This window comes from Arvicola amphibius, chromosome 6 (assembly GCF_903992535.2).
Source record: "Arvicola amphibius chromosome 6, mArvAmp1.2, whole genome shotgun sequence".
Taxonomy (NCBI): Eukaryota; Metazoa; Chordata; class Mammalia; order Rodentia; family Cricetidae; genus Arvicola; species Arvicola amphibius.
Window position 1 is genome coordinate 151,844,287 of NC_052052.2, and position 16,414 is coordinate 151,860,700.

The following is a 16,414-nucleotide window of genomic DNA, read 5'->3' on the forward strand; positions in this document are numbered from 1 at the left end:
AATGAATGATTTCTTTTTTAAAGTTCATATTCTGTGCACCTTGTATTTATCTTTTTTTGTTTGATTTATCGACTTTTATTGTATGTGTATGCATGTTTGCCTGCATATCTGTGTACTATGTGCATATCTGGTACCTGCAGAGGCCAGAAGAGGGAATATATCCCCTGGAGTTCTAGGCAGTTATGAGCTGCCCTGTGGGTGCTGGGAACTGTGCAAGAGCAGACAGCAGTTGCTCTTAGCTGTTTAGCTATCTCTCAAGTTCCCAAAAAATTGTACTTGCTCTGTGCATAAGCACAGTTGCAAATTTTCACAAGTATTTTTTGTTGTTGTTGGCCCTGTCTTGCTGTGCTGCAATCAAACTCCAGCCTTGTGCATACTAGCTTAGTGCTCGGACATTGAGCCACATGCCTAAGAATTTTTAAAGATTTTTAAAATGAGATTTATTAAATTTATTTTATGTGTTTTGTGTATGTGTATATGTGCACCATGTTTGTACTTGGTACCTATGGAGGTAAGAGGGCATTGGATCCTCAGGAGCTAGAGTTATGGATGGTTGTGAGTCACCATGTGAATGCTGGGAATTGAACTCAGGGTCCCTGCAAGGGCAGCAAACGCTCTTAGCCCCTGAGCCGTTCTTCAGCTCTTCAGAAGTACCTTTTAAAAGTGAGCTAGAAGAGATATGTTCAAGTGGGATCCGAGTCATTTAACCAGCAGTGCAATAGTGCAAACACATGTAACTAGTGATATCTCTTGTTCTTCTAGTGATATAATAAAACACCATGATCAAGGCAATTTATAAAGGAAGAGTTTATTTGGGTTTATGCTTCCCGAGAGAGTGTAGATGGCACACATGGTGGCTGGAGCAGAAGCTGATGGCTCATATCATTTAAAAAATATTTATGTATATGAGTGTTTTGTGTGTTTTTATACATGTACACCACATGCTGCTTAGTGCCTTGGAAATCAGAAGGTGGTGTCGGATTCCTTGGGACTGGAGCTATGGATGGTTGTAAACCATCATGTGGATGTTGGGATCTAAACTGAGTCTTCTGCAAGAGCAACAAGTGCTCTTTACTACTGAGCCATCTCTCTGTAAGCTGGTGGTGTCTCTCTGACTCCACCTATTCTTTCTTTCTCTGTTCAGATTTCCCACCTGGTTTTATTCTGTCCTGCTATAGGCCAAAGCAACTTCTTTATTAACCAATGATAATAAAACATTCACAACATACAGAGGGGAATCCCACATCATCTCTCTAGCCCCATTTACACAGTGGAGTACTACACAGCAGAAAAAAATAACATCTTGAATTTTGCAGGAAAATGGATGGAGCTAGGAAACATTTTTAGTGAGGTAACCCAGATACAGAAAGACAATTATCACATGTACTCACTCATAGGTGGTTTTAAAACATAAAGCAAAGAAAGCTAGCCTACAAACCACAATCCCAGAGAACTTAGACAACAATGCGGACACTAAGAGAGACTTACATAAATCTAATCTACATGGGAAGTAGAAAGTATAAAAAGACAAGATCTCCTGAGTAAATTGGGAGCATGGGGATCTTGGGGACGGGTTGAAGGGAGGGGAGAGGCAGGGAGGGGAGCATAGAAAAATGTAGAGCTCAATAAATATCAATAAAAAACTTCTGTAGCTCGGGAGGCAGAGGCAGGCGGATCTCTGTGAGTTCGAGACCAGCCTGGTCTACAAGAGCTAGTTCCAGGACAGGCTCTAAAGCTGCAGAGAAACCCTGTCTCGAAAAACCAAAAAAAAAAAAAAAAAAAAAAAAAAAAAACTTCTGTAGGTGTTTAAGTGGCAGAGGCTTTATTTTGAGGTTTTCATGAAACCTGGCAGCACAATGACTTCTCTATTATACAAAATGACGTGTAAGGTGCCTTTTCACATAGCAGGCATTGTATGTATCTCAATGTCATAAAATATGCATGAAAAGCCGGGCGGTGGTGGCGCACACCTTTAATCCCAGCACTCGGGAGGCAGAGGCAGGCGGATTTCTGTGAGTTCGAGGCCAGCCTGGTCTACAAGTGCTAGGTCCAGGACAGGCTCTAAAAAAGCTACATAGAAACCCTGTCTTGAAAAAACAAAAAAAAAAAAAGAAAAAAAAATATGCATGAAATAAAAAAAAATTTGGGCCAGTGGTGGTGTTGTTGTGCACCTTTAATCCCAGCACTCAGGAGACAGAGGCAAACAGTTGTTTGTGAGTTCAAGGCCATTCTGGTCTACAGAGCGAGTTCCATGACAGGCTCCAGAGCTCCACAGAGAAACCCTGTCTCAAATAACATAAAAAAAAAGAAAGAAAAGAAAAAAAATTTAGGAACAAGTCTAAGCTTTAGGCCAAGCTTTCATAACTAGTAAGTCTTTGTGTTCTTTTTTTTTTTTTTTCGAGACAGGGTTTCTCTGTGGCTTTGGAGCCTGTACTGGAACTAGCTCTGTAGACCAGGCTGGTCTCGAACTCACAGAGATCCGCCTGCCTCTGCCTCCCGAGTGCTGGGATTAAAGGCGTGCGCCACCATCACCCGGCAAGTCTTTGTGTTCTTATTTGGGAGCTGACTGGCAGGACAGAGAAGGACTCTTAACACCCATTGATTGCTAATTAAGAAATACCTTATGGTTGGATTTTTTTTCTATCGACCAGACTGGCCTGAAACTCAGACGCGGCCTGTCTCTGCCTCCCGAATGCTGGGATTAAAGACGTGAGCCACCACTGCTCTGCACAGCTGGATCTTATGGCGGGATTTTCTCAGTTGAGGCTCCTTCCTCTGGCTCACGAGCCTAGCTTATGTCATTACACATAAAACCAAGCAGTACAGGAATGATGCAAATCTTTGATCCCATGACATCCTTTTTCTAGCAAGTTCACAACACTCCTAAACTGCCCAAACACCCACTGGGGCTCAAGCATTTAATGCCTGAGATCGGAAAAACATTTTATTCAAATCACCACAGCGAGCTGGGACTAAAATGTCTTTCCTGACCCTCAGTTTTCTTTCATCCAAAGCTCTTCCATCTGTGACATCAGGTGCAATTGTAAGCTATATTCAAGGTGTATGAATTTCAGGAGTGAAAAACCATTATTTTCATGCCCTTCTCCAGGGCCCCGCTATCCAGTTCATGATTGTAAAGGCTTTGTATCCTTCGTGCTGTGAAATGCTTCCAATCCATTCCTTTCCCACATGTGATCTTTGAGGTTCAGATCCCAGTTGCTATTGGTTCATAGCTATTCTTTCCTGGAGGTCTAGTGGATCTCTTAAATATCCCATGACTTAAGCAGAACTTTCTTTGCCCCTCCCCAGGTCTACTGCTCCCATGTCCTCCTTGTTGGGGGAGAGTCAATCACGCCATGAACCCCGAGTTTGCATTTGTGTTGATTAAATAAAATTAACCTTGGGTCAGGAGGCTGAGTGAGCAACTCGTTGACTGATAGTGACCATAGAGCATCAGGGGTTATCCAGGAGAGATAGACACAGGAAGTAGGGAGAGATCTGGAGTGGCAGAGCGTTTTCTGGTGTGGCAGAGGGAAGCACCAGTCGTTTGGAGATGCCAGCAAGGAGAGAGGGTTAGCTAGTTGCATGGTAGAGATTTAGTTAAGGCTACCTTTAGTGACATTGACAAAGCTGCTGCCTGTGGGAACAGAATTTCCTCCATGCTGCAGCCGGAGTGGCTAGGCCACTGCCAGAGAAGCCGCCGGCTGGTAACTGCCGAGTTGCAGTTGCTGACTGAAATAGCAGGAGATGCGGGCACAGCCACTGTCTGGAAGTTAAATAACATTTCCTCACTTCTTACCAAATTAGGAGTGGCTTTCTGTACTCTTCCCCCAGCTTATATGCTGTTGATCAGTTCACGCTTTGCATAAATATCCTGATTCTGATCACTTCTCTGCTTTTAGTGTTTAAGACACTAATCAAACGTTCTACTTTACACACACCCTTTTCTCCTCCCCCTGCCCAGAGAAAGGGTTTCTCTGTATGACAGCTCTGGCTGTCCTGGAACTTAATCTGTAGACCAGTTTGGCCTCAAACTCACAGAGATCTTCCTGCTTTTTTGCCTCCTGAGTACTGGGGTTAAAGGTGTGCATCACCACTGACCGGCCCCTTTTCTTGAGACACATTTAAATTCTGTTTTCCAAGATGGCCTCTGGCTTCTGGCCTCTAGTGATCTTTCTGCCTCAGCCTCCCAAGTAGATGAGCCTGCGGGATCAGATATGGTGTGTTCTGCCATTGTGTCTGTCTGTATCCTGTGTCTGTCTGTATCCTGTGTCTGTCTGTATCCTGTGTCTATCTATATCCTGTGTCTGTCTGTATCCTGTATCTGTCTATATCCTGTGTCTGTCTGTCTCTATCCTGTGTCTGTTTGTCTCTATCCTGTTCTGTCTGTATTCCGTGTCTGTCTCTATCCTGTGTCTGTCTGTCTTTATCCTGTGTCTGTCTGTATCCTGTGTCTGTCTGTATCCTGTGTCTGTCTATATCCCGTGTCTGTCTACATCCAAGCAACCCACGTGTTTCTAAAGCTTGCCACTCCTTGGTGACCACTTGTAACACTAGTGTAGAGGGCCATTGACCACCCCAGCTGGGTATAGGGTTTATTGGGACATGGTTTCTCGAAGTCTAGGTGGGTAAGGATTCGGTGGGAACAAACAGAAACAAACACAGAGGAAGTTTGAATCTGAGTGTATTTTGCAGCTCTCAAACAAGGGTTTTTATATAAGAAGAACAGGTATTACAATTCTTTAATGATGTGTTCAGTAAAGCAGTTACAAAGAACAATTATCATAATAACCTGGCACAGGAAGGCACAAAATCAATAGGTATTACATTTCCTAACAGTGGGTTCAAAAAAATCAATTACAAATGGAGCAAATAACATCGTGATCACTAAACAGAACAAAATACAAAAAAATCACTTATAGTTAATGGATGACTCCTAGGTCCAAATCAAGTTAATAAATTTCCATGTGTAATCCTTATCTAACATCTAGCTTTTGTCTTATTAAAAATCCTCAAAGTTCAATTTAAAACTATACTTAAGCAATGCTTTCTATATCACAATGTCAAAGCCAACCTCATCTACACACGCACAGCCATACAAATTCGTATATTGTTGGGAGGATATTTTATCAAAGTATTATTTTGTAATTATGTAAATGATTATGAAGCAAAGTGTTGAATCTTTTAGAAAAGAGGTCATGGCCAGTAACCCCATTTCAAGGGGATGGCTTCTTCTCGGCCCAGGCTATCAGGAACATCTCATAAATATTAAAAGGAAATAGAAGCAGACAAACTGTCATGAGAACTACGGCTCAATAATTTTTTTCCGGCTAGAGAGTTCCACAACCGGTTCCAGGAGACCTCCTCCCTTTGGAGTCTAACGCCTCAGAGTGTGGAACTTGCCACACAGAATCTACTGGGGTTGGTGTGGCAGTAGAGGGCTCACAAGAGTAAAGATCTCGCGCAGGGCTGCTCAGAGGTTTCTTGCAGGGCTGACCTGGTTGAGGTCCCACTCCATCGCATCATCTAGATTGCACGGGGAATCTCAGCAAGGGCCACTGCAGGCGCAGCCGGCGTCGCGCGGCCTCCATCCGGTAGGCGGCGCTGTGGGAAAGCAGCCACTTCCTTCCGCCTCTGTTTCCTTCCCCGCCCGGCGCCAGCACATCCTGTTTTCGTTGGCCGCACTCTGATGGCGGCCCCTGCCGGAGCTCTGGCCAGTGCGTAGGGCCGGTCCTCGCTCGGCACTGGGAGGGCTTGGCGCCCCCCTCCTTTGTCCTCTTGACAAGCTTGCGCATCGTCTCCCAGGGCGCAGAACTTCTGGTGGCCGGCAGCATGGGCCGGGAGTCTCGGTGAGTCCGCGGGCGAGCCGTTTCTTGGGCTCCGAGAGGAGCGGGTGGAGGTGGCGGCGCGGCGGGTGTGGGGCGGCCCCACGTGTGGCCGCTGAGGAGCCAGTCACCTCGGCTGCGAGGAGGCGCTGCTGGCGCGCAGGGCCGCAGAGTCCCCTGTAGTTGCCACAGCCGGGTCGAGCCCTGACCTGGAGCAGCCATCCGCAGCTCAGGCCGCCCCGTCACCGACGGGCAGCCTCATCACCTCCGTCAGCCCTGACCCTGGCTCAGACTCCCTCAGCGCTTCGCCTTTGCAGCGTTGCTTACTCCACTCTATAGTTTAATTTCGTGCGCGCGTCGTCTTCCTAAGTCATTTAAAAGGAGTGTGTGGACAGACTTTTTTTTTTAACCGCACCTGCAATATGTGTGCGATCGACTGCAATCGACTCTTATTGGATTGCAATAAACACTTGCTTCATGGACATTTACTTCGCAGATAGGTCCCGTATTACTTTGTTACCCGCTTCTAGTCTTTTTAAAACCGTTCACGTGCGCACCTTATTATAACTATAATTATAATTACACGGTTTCTTCAAAACTTTAGGATGGGCTTGAGGTTATTATTATCTTGATAGATGACCGAAGTGTATGTAGCCGTTCTGAAAGATACTTTGGTTCAGTGCCTAGGGAGAATGACAATATTGCATTGTTTTAGTGCTAACATCACTTTACCGGGGTCATTATGACTTAGGTTCAGGAACTGAGCAAAGTGTGAATGGAGCATCGTGCAATTAAAAGCCTGTAGCGGCATCCGGATAAAGGCAAAGGCTATACCACCTTGACTACAGACAGTTCATGTGTCTGTCTTTCAAGTTTCCCGAAGACGTTGTTCTTCATCAGGCTACTACTAGACCAGAAATCTGGAAGCAATATTTGGCCCCTTCTCACCCACGCTGCTCATTTCTAGTTAGATTCTGCATTGTTTTCCCATTCCTGCCTCTGACTTTTGTTTTTTCGGGACAGTGTTTCTCTGTGTAACTTTGGGGCCTGTCCTGGAGCTCAGCCTGTCTTGACCAGGCTGGCCTTGAACTCAAAGAAACCGGCTTGCCCTTGCCTCCCGAGTTCTGGGACTAAAGGTATGCACCATCACTGCCAGGCTCCTGAATTGCCTTTCTTGATCTTGCCGTTATAATTATTATATTTGTATTGCTGGAACCAGAGTGACACTTCAAAAATAATGATAAGAACTTGCCATTTTTTGCCTTAGTTTCCATTGGATCTTTAAAGATGAAATTCTGGCTCCCCAGACCTTTCCTACAAAGGCCCATTTCACCCATTTTAACCTTTATATTGTTATTTTTATGCCGTACTTGGCTGATGTTCTTGTTTGTTCAGGGAACAGTGGTGGCTCAGAGGTGAGGGAGAGCAGGGTATTTGAGAACAGCCTAAAGCTCAGTTTTTGTACATCCCGAGCTTTCGTGAAAGATGGGAGAGAGGTAGGAGGAGGTAGATCCTGAGAAGGCCCAGAAAGTGAATGGATTAACTCCTGTGAATGGCAGCCTCTTGAGGAAGCTGCTGCGAGTTGGTCTTGGGGCCTCACATGTCAGGGGTGGATCACACAGCCTGTGTCCCCAGCACCCTCTGTGTTCTGCTTATTCTGGTCAAATGTGAAGACATCCACCTCTTCCTGGTGCCCTCATACTTGACATTCAATTCATCAGTAAATCTAGTCAGTGCTAGTGCTCTGGGCTTTGTGTTTTGTTTTCTGTACAGATCTTGAGATTCTCAGCACTTCTGTCACTGTCTCTTACCCTGATGGTTAAATGGGTTTTTTCTTTCTTTCTTTCTTTCCTTTTTTTTGGACAGGGTTTCTCTGTGTAATCCTGGCTGTTGTCGAACTCATTGATGTTTGCCTGCTTCTGCCTCCCACGTCCTGTGTTTAAAAGTGTGTGCCACAAATGCCTGGCTTAAATTTTTTTAACTTTTTTTTTTTTGACACATGGTTTCTCTGTGTTACTGGCTGTTCTGGAACTCACTTTGTAGACCAGGCTGTCCTCGAACTCGCAGAGATCTGCCTTCCACTGACTCCCATGTGCTGGGGTTAAAGGCGTGCACCACTTCCTTCCAGCTTATTATCTATTTTCTTGTAAGAAAATTTACTCATGGGTCTGGAGAGATGGTTCAGTGTTTGAAAGCACCTATTTTTCATCCAGGGGACCTAGATTTGATTCTAGCCCCCCATCTGCTTGTAACGCCACTTCTGGGGGATCTGATCCCTCTTTCCGGTTGCTTAGGCACCTGCACAGATGGGATGCACACACACATACTGAGGCACATGCGTATACACATACATAAATTGAAAGTATGATATACGTGATCTTTCCTCAGTCTTAGTAGCTGGTACTACAGGAGTATACCATTGTTTGTGGCCCAGTAGCTTTCTGTCTTACTCAAGAAAAGATGTAATCATTGTAAGACCCTCTGACTACTTCGTTACTTCTCTGATCTTGTGCCATGGCACTCTCTTGAGTGTTTTTTTTTTCCTTCTCTTTGAAACAGTCTCACTATGTAGTCCTGGTTAGACTGGAACTAATGCTGCCTGTTTCTGCCTCCCGGTTGTTGGGATTAAGTTGTGTGCCGCTACACCTAGACTACTGTCTTAACTTGTTTAACTGTGTTCCTTGCTGCTGTTCCTTCATGTGCCAGTCCAGATTCTTCCCCATGAGTTTACTTGTGTGCTGTTTGCCTGGAAGGTCCCCGCTGTATGTCTCCATGATTACTGCTTTTATTTTCTTCAAGGACCTTTAAAAATGTTACTTTTTTATTAGTGAGCTCAAGTTGCCAGGGTAGGGGCGTGGGGATCAGAAATAAGTAAAGAGTACGAAGAGGCAAAAATAATAAAACAAAACCATAAAATAGCACTGGGAGGCAGTTTTAGCGATATTAAAATCGCTGCATTTAATTTTCCATACACTTTTATACCCTAACACCAAAGGGGGGGGGGTTGGAAGAAGACAACAAAAGACTTCTTTAACATGATACAAAGGACAACTCAACAGTTAATTGCTCTAACACTTTCAGACATTAAGTCATTAGTCACCCTAGACCAGGTGTCCTGAAGGCAGCTACTCCCAGTGCCACACCGCCTACTCACTTTCTTTTATTCTTTTTTTAATATTTATTTATTTTGTATACAACATTCTGCCTCCATGTATGCCCACACGCCAGAAGAGGGCACCAGACCTCTTTACAGATGGTTGTGAGCCACCATGTGGTTGCTTGGAATTGAACTCAGGACCTTTGGAAGAGCAGGCAATGCTCTTAACCTCTGAGCCATCTCCCCAGCCCCACTTTCTTTTATTCTGAGCAGGTTGTCCCAGTGCAGAACTTGACACGTGGTGGCGCGTTCTTCACTTGCCCGTCGTCATTTTTTCCAGAATATAAATTCCTCTGAAGAGCAGTCACTCCAGCCCTTTTGACAGGGTTTTTTTTTTTTTTTTTTTTTGGTTTTTCGAGACAGGGTTTCCCTGTAGTTTCTAGAGCCTGTCCTGGAACTAGCTCTTGTAGACCAGGCTGGCCTCGAACTCAGAGATCCGCCTGCCTCTGCCTCCCGAGTACTGGGATTAAAGGTGTGCGCCACCACCGCCCGGCTTGACAGGGTTTTATGTTGTAGCCCGGACTTCAAACCCTGACCTCAAACCATAGTGATCCCCCTGCCTCAGCCTCCTAAGTGCTGTGCATGAGGTACTGTGTGTGGCATCCTTTCGAGACTTCCTCTTCACGCGTACTGTGGCGTAGTTCATTTTCCCCTAATTAAACATGTATTTAATTTGCTGAACAAGAAGTAAAATACAAGCTGCTTGCTAAGCTTACTCTTTGGTTCGGTACGATTCTAGCCACTACCGCAAACGATCGGCATCACGAGGACGGTCTGGAAGTCGGTCTCGGAGTCGCTCACCCTCTGACAAAAGAAGTAAACGTGGAGATGACAGGCGCTCTAGGAGTAGAGATAGAGACAGAAGGAGAGAGAGGTCTCGCAGCAGGGACAAAAGAAGATCACGGTCCAGGGACAGGAAGCGCCTGAGGTAAGACGTTCTTCTCTGAAGACCACTGGTTCCAGACAGGTGGAACAGTTGAAATCAGACAGTTTTGTATTCTGTGTTCACAGACAGTTTCCCACATTCAGTCAATACATGTTAACTGAATTGATCGTTTAACTTTTTGTTTTGTTTTGTTTTAGAGACAGGATTTCTCTGTAGCTTTGGAGCCTGTCTTACAACTAGCTCTTGTAGACCAGGCTGGCCTTGAATTCACAGAGATCCACCTGCCACTGCCTCCCGAGTGCTGGGATTAAAGGGGTGCACCACCACCACCCGACCTTTTTTGGTTTTTTGAGACTGGGTTTCTTTGTAGCTTTAGAGTCTGTCCTGAAACTTACTCTCCTCTGTAGACCAGACTGGCCTTGAACTCACAGAGATCTGCCTGTCTCTGCCTCCCAAGTACTGGGATTAAAGGCATGTGCCATCCTGCGTGGCTGATCTTTGAGTTTTTATGTGAAAATAAAATTGTAAGATTTTTTTAGATCAAGAACTTTGAAGCTGGACATGGTTGTATACACCTTTAATCCGAGCACTAGGGAATCAAAGGCAGGTGGATCTCTTATATTCCAAGCTAGTGTGATCAAAAAAAAAAAAAAATGAGATATAGTGAATTCTCCATATTTTCTAGATGAGGAAGTGGGGTGCATGGAGTTGGGGTGCACGTAGTGACCAGCAGCTCACTGGTCTTTTAGCACAGGTTCTGTGCATCTCCTTGCTGGGCTCAAGCTTCCCCTGCTGCTGGGGTTAAGGTCTTGCACAGCTCATCGAGTGCCCCAGAGCTGTGCTGAAGCCCCAGCTGTGCACTGTCCATGAAAATTGGCTTGTGTTTATTGTTACAATTTGTTAGGTTTGTTAGCAGATATCATTGTATCCTCACGTTTCCATTGATCTTCGTAAGAACGAGCCTCACTTGTGTCCTGTGTAGCTGAATTGAATGCTGCTCTAATGTTGATCCTAATTTTAAGAAACTGTTTTCAGCTTGGGACAGCCATAATCTGAGATAATAACTCCCTTTGGCCACAAAACATATGAAATTTCTTCTTTTCAGGCGCTCCAGAAGTAGAGAGCGAGACAGAAGCCGAGAGCGAAGAAGATCTCGGAGCCGAGATAGGAGACGCTCAAGGAGTAGAAGCCGGGGCCGGCGATCCCGGTCCTCCAGTCCTGGCAGCAAAAGCAAGAAGGCTGAGAATAGGTAACACTGTCCCTGACCCTATCTGCTGTATAGTTCATCCTTATCAGTAATGCAGAGCCTGACTCTTGCTATCAACTGTTGGCAGAACTTCTATTTATTAGGTCATGGAGTTTATAATTCATCTGGAGATTAGTGGATTTTTCTGGTTTTAAACACTACAGTGTACCCTTATTTAGTATATATTATTAATGGTGAGAACTTTTGTAAATATCTCTGTGGGAATTGAGTGTTTTTTGTGGAGGCAGCTATGAGGATTGAAGTGGGCGTGCTGGTTGCCAGCTAGGCAAGCCCTCGGTATTTGTTACATTCTTGGCATCAGTTTCTGTGCCTTGGAGATTGCTTTCTCAGACAGTTAAGATGTTTGTTGACGACTTTTTAAAGATTCTTATTATTCCTGTATACTTGTGTTGGTGTGTGTGCACAAGCATAGGTGCCAGTGGAGGCGGGAGGCCTCATGCTGGGGTGTGGGAATAGTGCTCCTTTGCAAGAGCCGACAGTGGACTTAATCACCCAGTCAGCTTGTGCTATACCTTATTGAATTGCTGTTTGGAAAGTGTGGCCTTTGCTTGTGTAAGTTAAATGTGTGTGTGTATCTCGTGACGCTGGCAACACTCAGTTGAAATGCTCTTGTCAGCCTTGCGTGCTTGCTCTTCACAGTCTCCTGGCACGTTACTGCTTCTTCCCTGCAGCCAGGAAGTGGCTGTGTTGGCTCCCCGTTCCCGTTTCATTCAGTTGTTGCTACCTTTCCCATATTGTTTGTTTTGCTCCAGAAGTTGTACTTTGATTTTACCAAGGCCAGTGCAGTACTTTTGGGATTTCGTGAAATAAAAAATAAACCTTAGTTCTAGCAGTCGGGAGGCAGAGGTAGGCAGGGATCTCTGAGTTTGACATCAGTCTGGTCTATATAAAGTTCAGAACAACCAGAGCTCTCTGGAGACAGTTTGTCTCAACAAAACAAAACACATACAAACAAAGTAAGATGGAGGACTTATGGAATCCTAAATTTTGTCTCTTCCTGTGGATGAGTGCTTTGCCTGCACATGTGTCTGTGCAGCCTGTGCCGTCTGGTGGTCATGGATATCAGAAGAGTGCAGAATTCCTTCAAAAGGGAACCACAGATGGTTGTGTGCCAACATGCAGGTGGGCTCAACCAGAGTCCTGGAAGAGCAGTCGGTGCTTTCTGCCACCAGGGGATCTCTCTAGCCCCTGCTCTTGACCTTGGTTATGGATATCTGTTGCACAATGATTTCAGATTAATATTCCATTCCCTTGTCCTACCTTATTTTTTATATTGAGACAGGCCCATGCTGTGCAGTCCTGGTGGCCTCTGCCTCCTGAGGATTGTTAATCTTAAACTCTCTCAGCATCTGTCTCCCTGGATGAAGCCTCTACTGACCTTTCCTTTATTGTTTACCACCTGTGTGTGCATGGAGTCCTGTGTAGGAAAATTAGCTTAACATTAGAAAATCAGTATATTAGTAATTTTAAGGAGAAAAGTCATTTAATTCAGAAAGAGTTTTCTCTCTCTCTTTCTGTTTTTCTTTTTCCTGAGACAGTGCTGGATTGAGGCACATGCCACCACTTCCAAGTTTATTTTTTTCTTAATGTGGGGATTGTGTGTGTTGGTTGTATATGTTCGTGTGTGAATACTTGCCTGTGTGTGCACATGTGAAGAACTGTACTTCCTCAAATGTCTTATTTATTATGTATATAGTGTTCTGTCTGTCTGTATGCTTGCAGGCCAGAAGAGGGCTCCAGAGAACTCAGTACCTCTGGAAGAACAGAACAGTCAGTGCTCTAAACCTCTCCAGCCCACCATCTTACCATCTTTTTTTTTTTTTTTTTTTTTTTTTTTTTTTTTTTTTTTTTTTAAGAGAGTGCCTTCCTGAATGCCGTAGAGGTTTTCAGTGAATTCCTGGGAAACTAATCTCATGTCTAACTTTCCCTGGGGGTGTGGACCCATATTCAGGTTCTCAGGCCTGAGCAACAAGCAGCAATTTACCCATTGAGCTGTCTCTCCCCCCCCCCCCACTTTATTAAATTTAACATATCTATGTTTTTGAACTTCTTAGCAGACGTGAATAGAAGGATATTTTACAAACTGATCGTAAGACTAGAAATAGGGCTGGAGGCGATGACTTGAGATTTTAGCCCAACCCCAAGCCCTCAGGTTAATAAAGTTTGGGCATGGTGTGCACTTGTAATCCCAGAGATGGGGAGGAGACAGGCTTACCAGTGAGTCTCGCTGGCCTGCCAGTCTAGCCCAAATCACCCAACTGCTGGCCAGTGAGAGACCCTGTCTCAACAAATAAGGTTGACAGCTTCTAAGGAATGCTACCCCAGCTTGTCCTTTAGACTCTGTTACACACATGCATGCACATGTATGAACACATGTACAAACATTCCTATACTCACAACCATACACATTAGAAATGCAAAAGACAAATTAGATGGCAAAGTTAACGTCATCCTTACAGAGTTTTTGTTGGAAAATGTCTTTTCGTCTGAGTATGCTTGTCAAATTTGAAAGGCTATCCAGAAATTACTCCGAAACACCAGTCATGAACAGAAGAAGAGAGATGGGATATTTGAGTTTTAGGTATATGAATGTTTTGCCTGCATATATGTCTGGATTCCTGCATACAAGACCTGCACAGACCAGAAGAGACCCGCTTCAGCTGGTGTCACTTCATGTGGCTGCTGGGAACTGAACTTGGGTCTTCTTCAAGAACACAGTTCAGGGGGCTGAGAGATGGCTCAGAGGTTAAGAGCATTGCCTGCTCTTCCAAAGGTCCTGAGTTCAATTCCCAGCAACCACACGGTGGCTCACAACCATTTGTAATGGGGTCTGGTGCCCTCTTCTGGCCTCACGCATACACACAGACAGAATATTGTATACATAATAAAAAAAATAAAATAAAAAAGAACACAGTGCACCTTACAGCGGAGCCAACTCGTTAGCCTGATGTCAATTAATTTTTTATATCATTAAAATTAAGCCATTTTGTTACTAGAGGCATAGGTCAAATTTTAAATCCATTGTGATTGTATTATTACATATATGAATTACTAAAATTTTGCTATCTTGTCTAAGTTTTGTAATTGTTTTTCTTAGACAAATTTCCTAATGTTTAGTAATGTTTTCTTTTTTTAATGTTTATTTATTATTTATTTATTATGCATATAATATTTGTCTGTGTGTATGCCTGCAGGCCAGAAGAGGGCACCAGAACCCGTTACAGATGGTTGTGAGCCACCATGTGGTTGCTGGGAATTGAACTCAGGATCTTTGGAAGAGCAGGCAATGCTCTTAACCTCTGAGCCATCTCTCCAGCCCTAGTAATGTTTTCTATTAGTGTTAAAAGATTACTTCCTTCATATGTCAGTTATTTTTTGTTGGATTATGACAATGTGCTGATTATTGGAGAAATAAGAAAATGAGATCCAAGTCTGTTAAAGAGTCTAAAATGAGTATTGCAAGGACCTTCAGCTGGCTCAGTGGTAAAGATGCTTGCTGCTGAGGTTTGAGCTGACTTTGATCCCTCATTGCCAATGGAAGAGAGACTTGACTTCTGCAAGTTGTCCCCTGACCTCCACAGGCATTGTCACACATACACATTACTAAATATATGTCATAAGTGAAGAAGAAATGATGCTTGTGTTTCTCAATGCTGGTATCTTACTCTCTTTTGTTCTTTGGTAGGTCTAGATCGAAAGAGAAAGCAGAAGGTGGGGACAGTTCTAAAGAGAAGAAAAAGGACAAAGACGACAAGGAAGATGAGAAGGAGAAGGATGCTGGGGTACGTTCAGCGTGGAACAGGTCTGCAGTGGACAGACCAGGCTGCCTCTGCCTCCTGGGTGCTGGGATTAAAGACGTGCGCCACCACCACCCAGTGAAAAAATTTATTTTTCCAAATTGGTTAAGTGCATTTATTTATTTGTTTGTTTGTTTATTGGTTTTCTGCCTGCATGTATGTCTGCAGGCCAGAAGAGGGCACAAGATCTCATTAGAGATGGTTGTGAGCCACCGTGTGGTTGCTGGGAATTGAACTCAGGACTTTTCTTTTTTTTTGAGAGGGGTTTTGAGACAGGGTTTCTCTGTGTAACCGAGCCTTGGCTGTCTCTCTGTAGACCAGGCTGAATTCAGATAGATCTGTTTGCCTCTTTCCCAAGTGCTGGAGTTAAAGGAGTGTGCCACCACACCTGACTGATAGTTTTTTCTTTTCTTTTCTTCTTCTTCTTTTTTTTTTTTTTTTTTTTTTTTGTCCAAAACAGGGTTTCTCTGTAGCTTTGGAGCCTGTCCTGGAGCTAGCTCTTGTAGACCAGGCTGACCTCGAACTCACAGAGATCCACCTGCCTCTGCCTCCCGAGTGCTGGGATTAAAGGTGTGCGCCACCACCACCAGCTGATAATTATTATCTTAATGATACTCCTTTTGTTTAGTTTTACTTTTCAGTAATTTACAACACTAATATAAAATAAGCAGATAAAAGTCTTGAAGAATCCTTCTGAAAACGTTGCATATTTATGTTACTTGTTTTTACTTAGAAAATGTGATCACTCCATATAAAAAGTATCAAATTAGCCTAAAAACTATATACAGAATTTAGGCATCTGTGACCAGCACAGTGGTTTAGTTGGAAAAGCAGTTATTATGGAAGCCTAGATCTGAGTTTGAATGAAATCCACATGAAGATGGGAAGAAAAGCAGATGACACATTGTCTGCTGCACCCATGCTGTGGTATTTGCAGCCCACTGTCTTGCGTATATAATAAATCAAAATGAAAAGGGTTAAGGCACACAACGGTGTGCTTTCCTTTCTCATATCCTTGCCAAGGCTGGGATGTCATTTTTATCAGCCTAATAGGACATAATAATTTTTTTAAAGATTTATTTATTTATTAAGCATACAATATATTGCTGGCAAGGAAGGCACCAGGTCTCATTGTTGTGAGCTACCATGTGGTTGCTGGGAATTGAACTCGGGACCTCTGGAAGAGCAGCCAGTGCTCTTACCCTCTGAGCCATCTCTCCAGCCCCAGGACATAATAATTGTATGTATGTAGTCGTACTTTCTTTGAGTCACTATCTTACAGATAATAGCACAGAGACTTACTAATTAGGAAAGCTTGGCCTTAACTTAGGCTTTTTCCCTAAGTAGTTCTTCTAACTCAAATTAGCTTGTTTCTAGTAATCTGTGTTCTGTCACCTGCCTCAGTTACCTCTCTTCTGTACATAATGTCCAACTTTCATTGTCTCGCTGGTGTCCTGTCCCCCGTCTCTTCTTTCCATAATC

At 44.0% G+C, this 16,414-nt stretch overlaps 1 protein-coding gene across 2 annotated transcripts in view; it reads left to right on the forward strand.

Annotated features, from left to right (window-relative positions):
- Positions 1 to 5,665: 5,665 nt before the first annotated feature.
- The window catches only part of Ddx46 (DEAD-box helicase 46), a 45,557-nt gene continuing 34,808 nt past the window's right edge, over positions 5,666 to 16,414 (forward strand). For both annotated transcript variants that reach the window (XM_038333397.1, XM_038333398.1), the window contains exons 1-4: positions 5,666 to 5,849; positions 9,722 to 9,910; positions 10,974 to 11,117; positions 14,821 to 14,917. In XM_038333397.1, the coding sequence (XP_038189325.1) occupies positions 5,833 to 5,849; positions 9,722 to 9,910; positions 10,974 to 11,117; positions 14,821 to 14,917 (447 nt within the window). In that variant the 5' untranslated portion in view covers positions 5,666 to 5,832. The remainder of the gene's footprint in view (positions 5,850 to 9,721; positions 9,911 to 10,973; positions 11,118 to 14,820; positions 14,918 to 16,414) is intronic.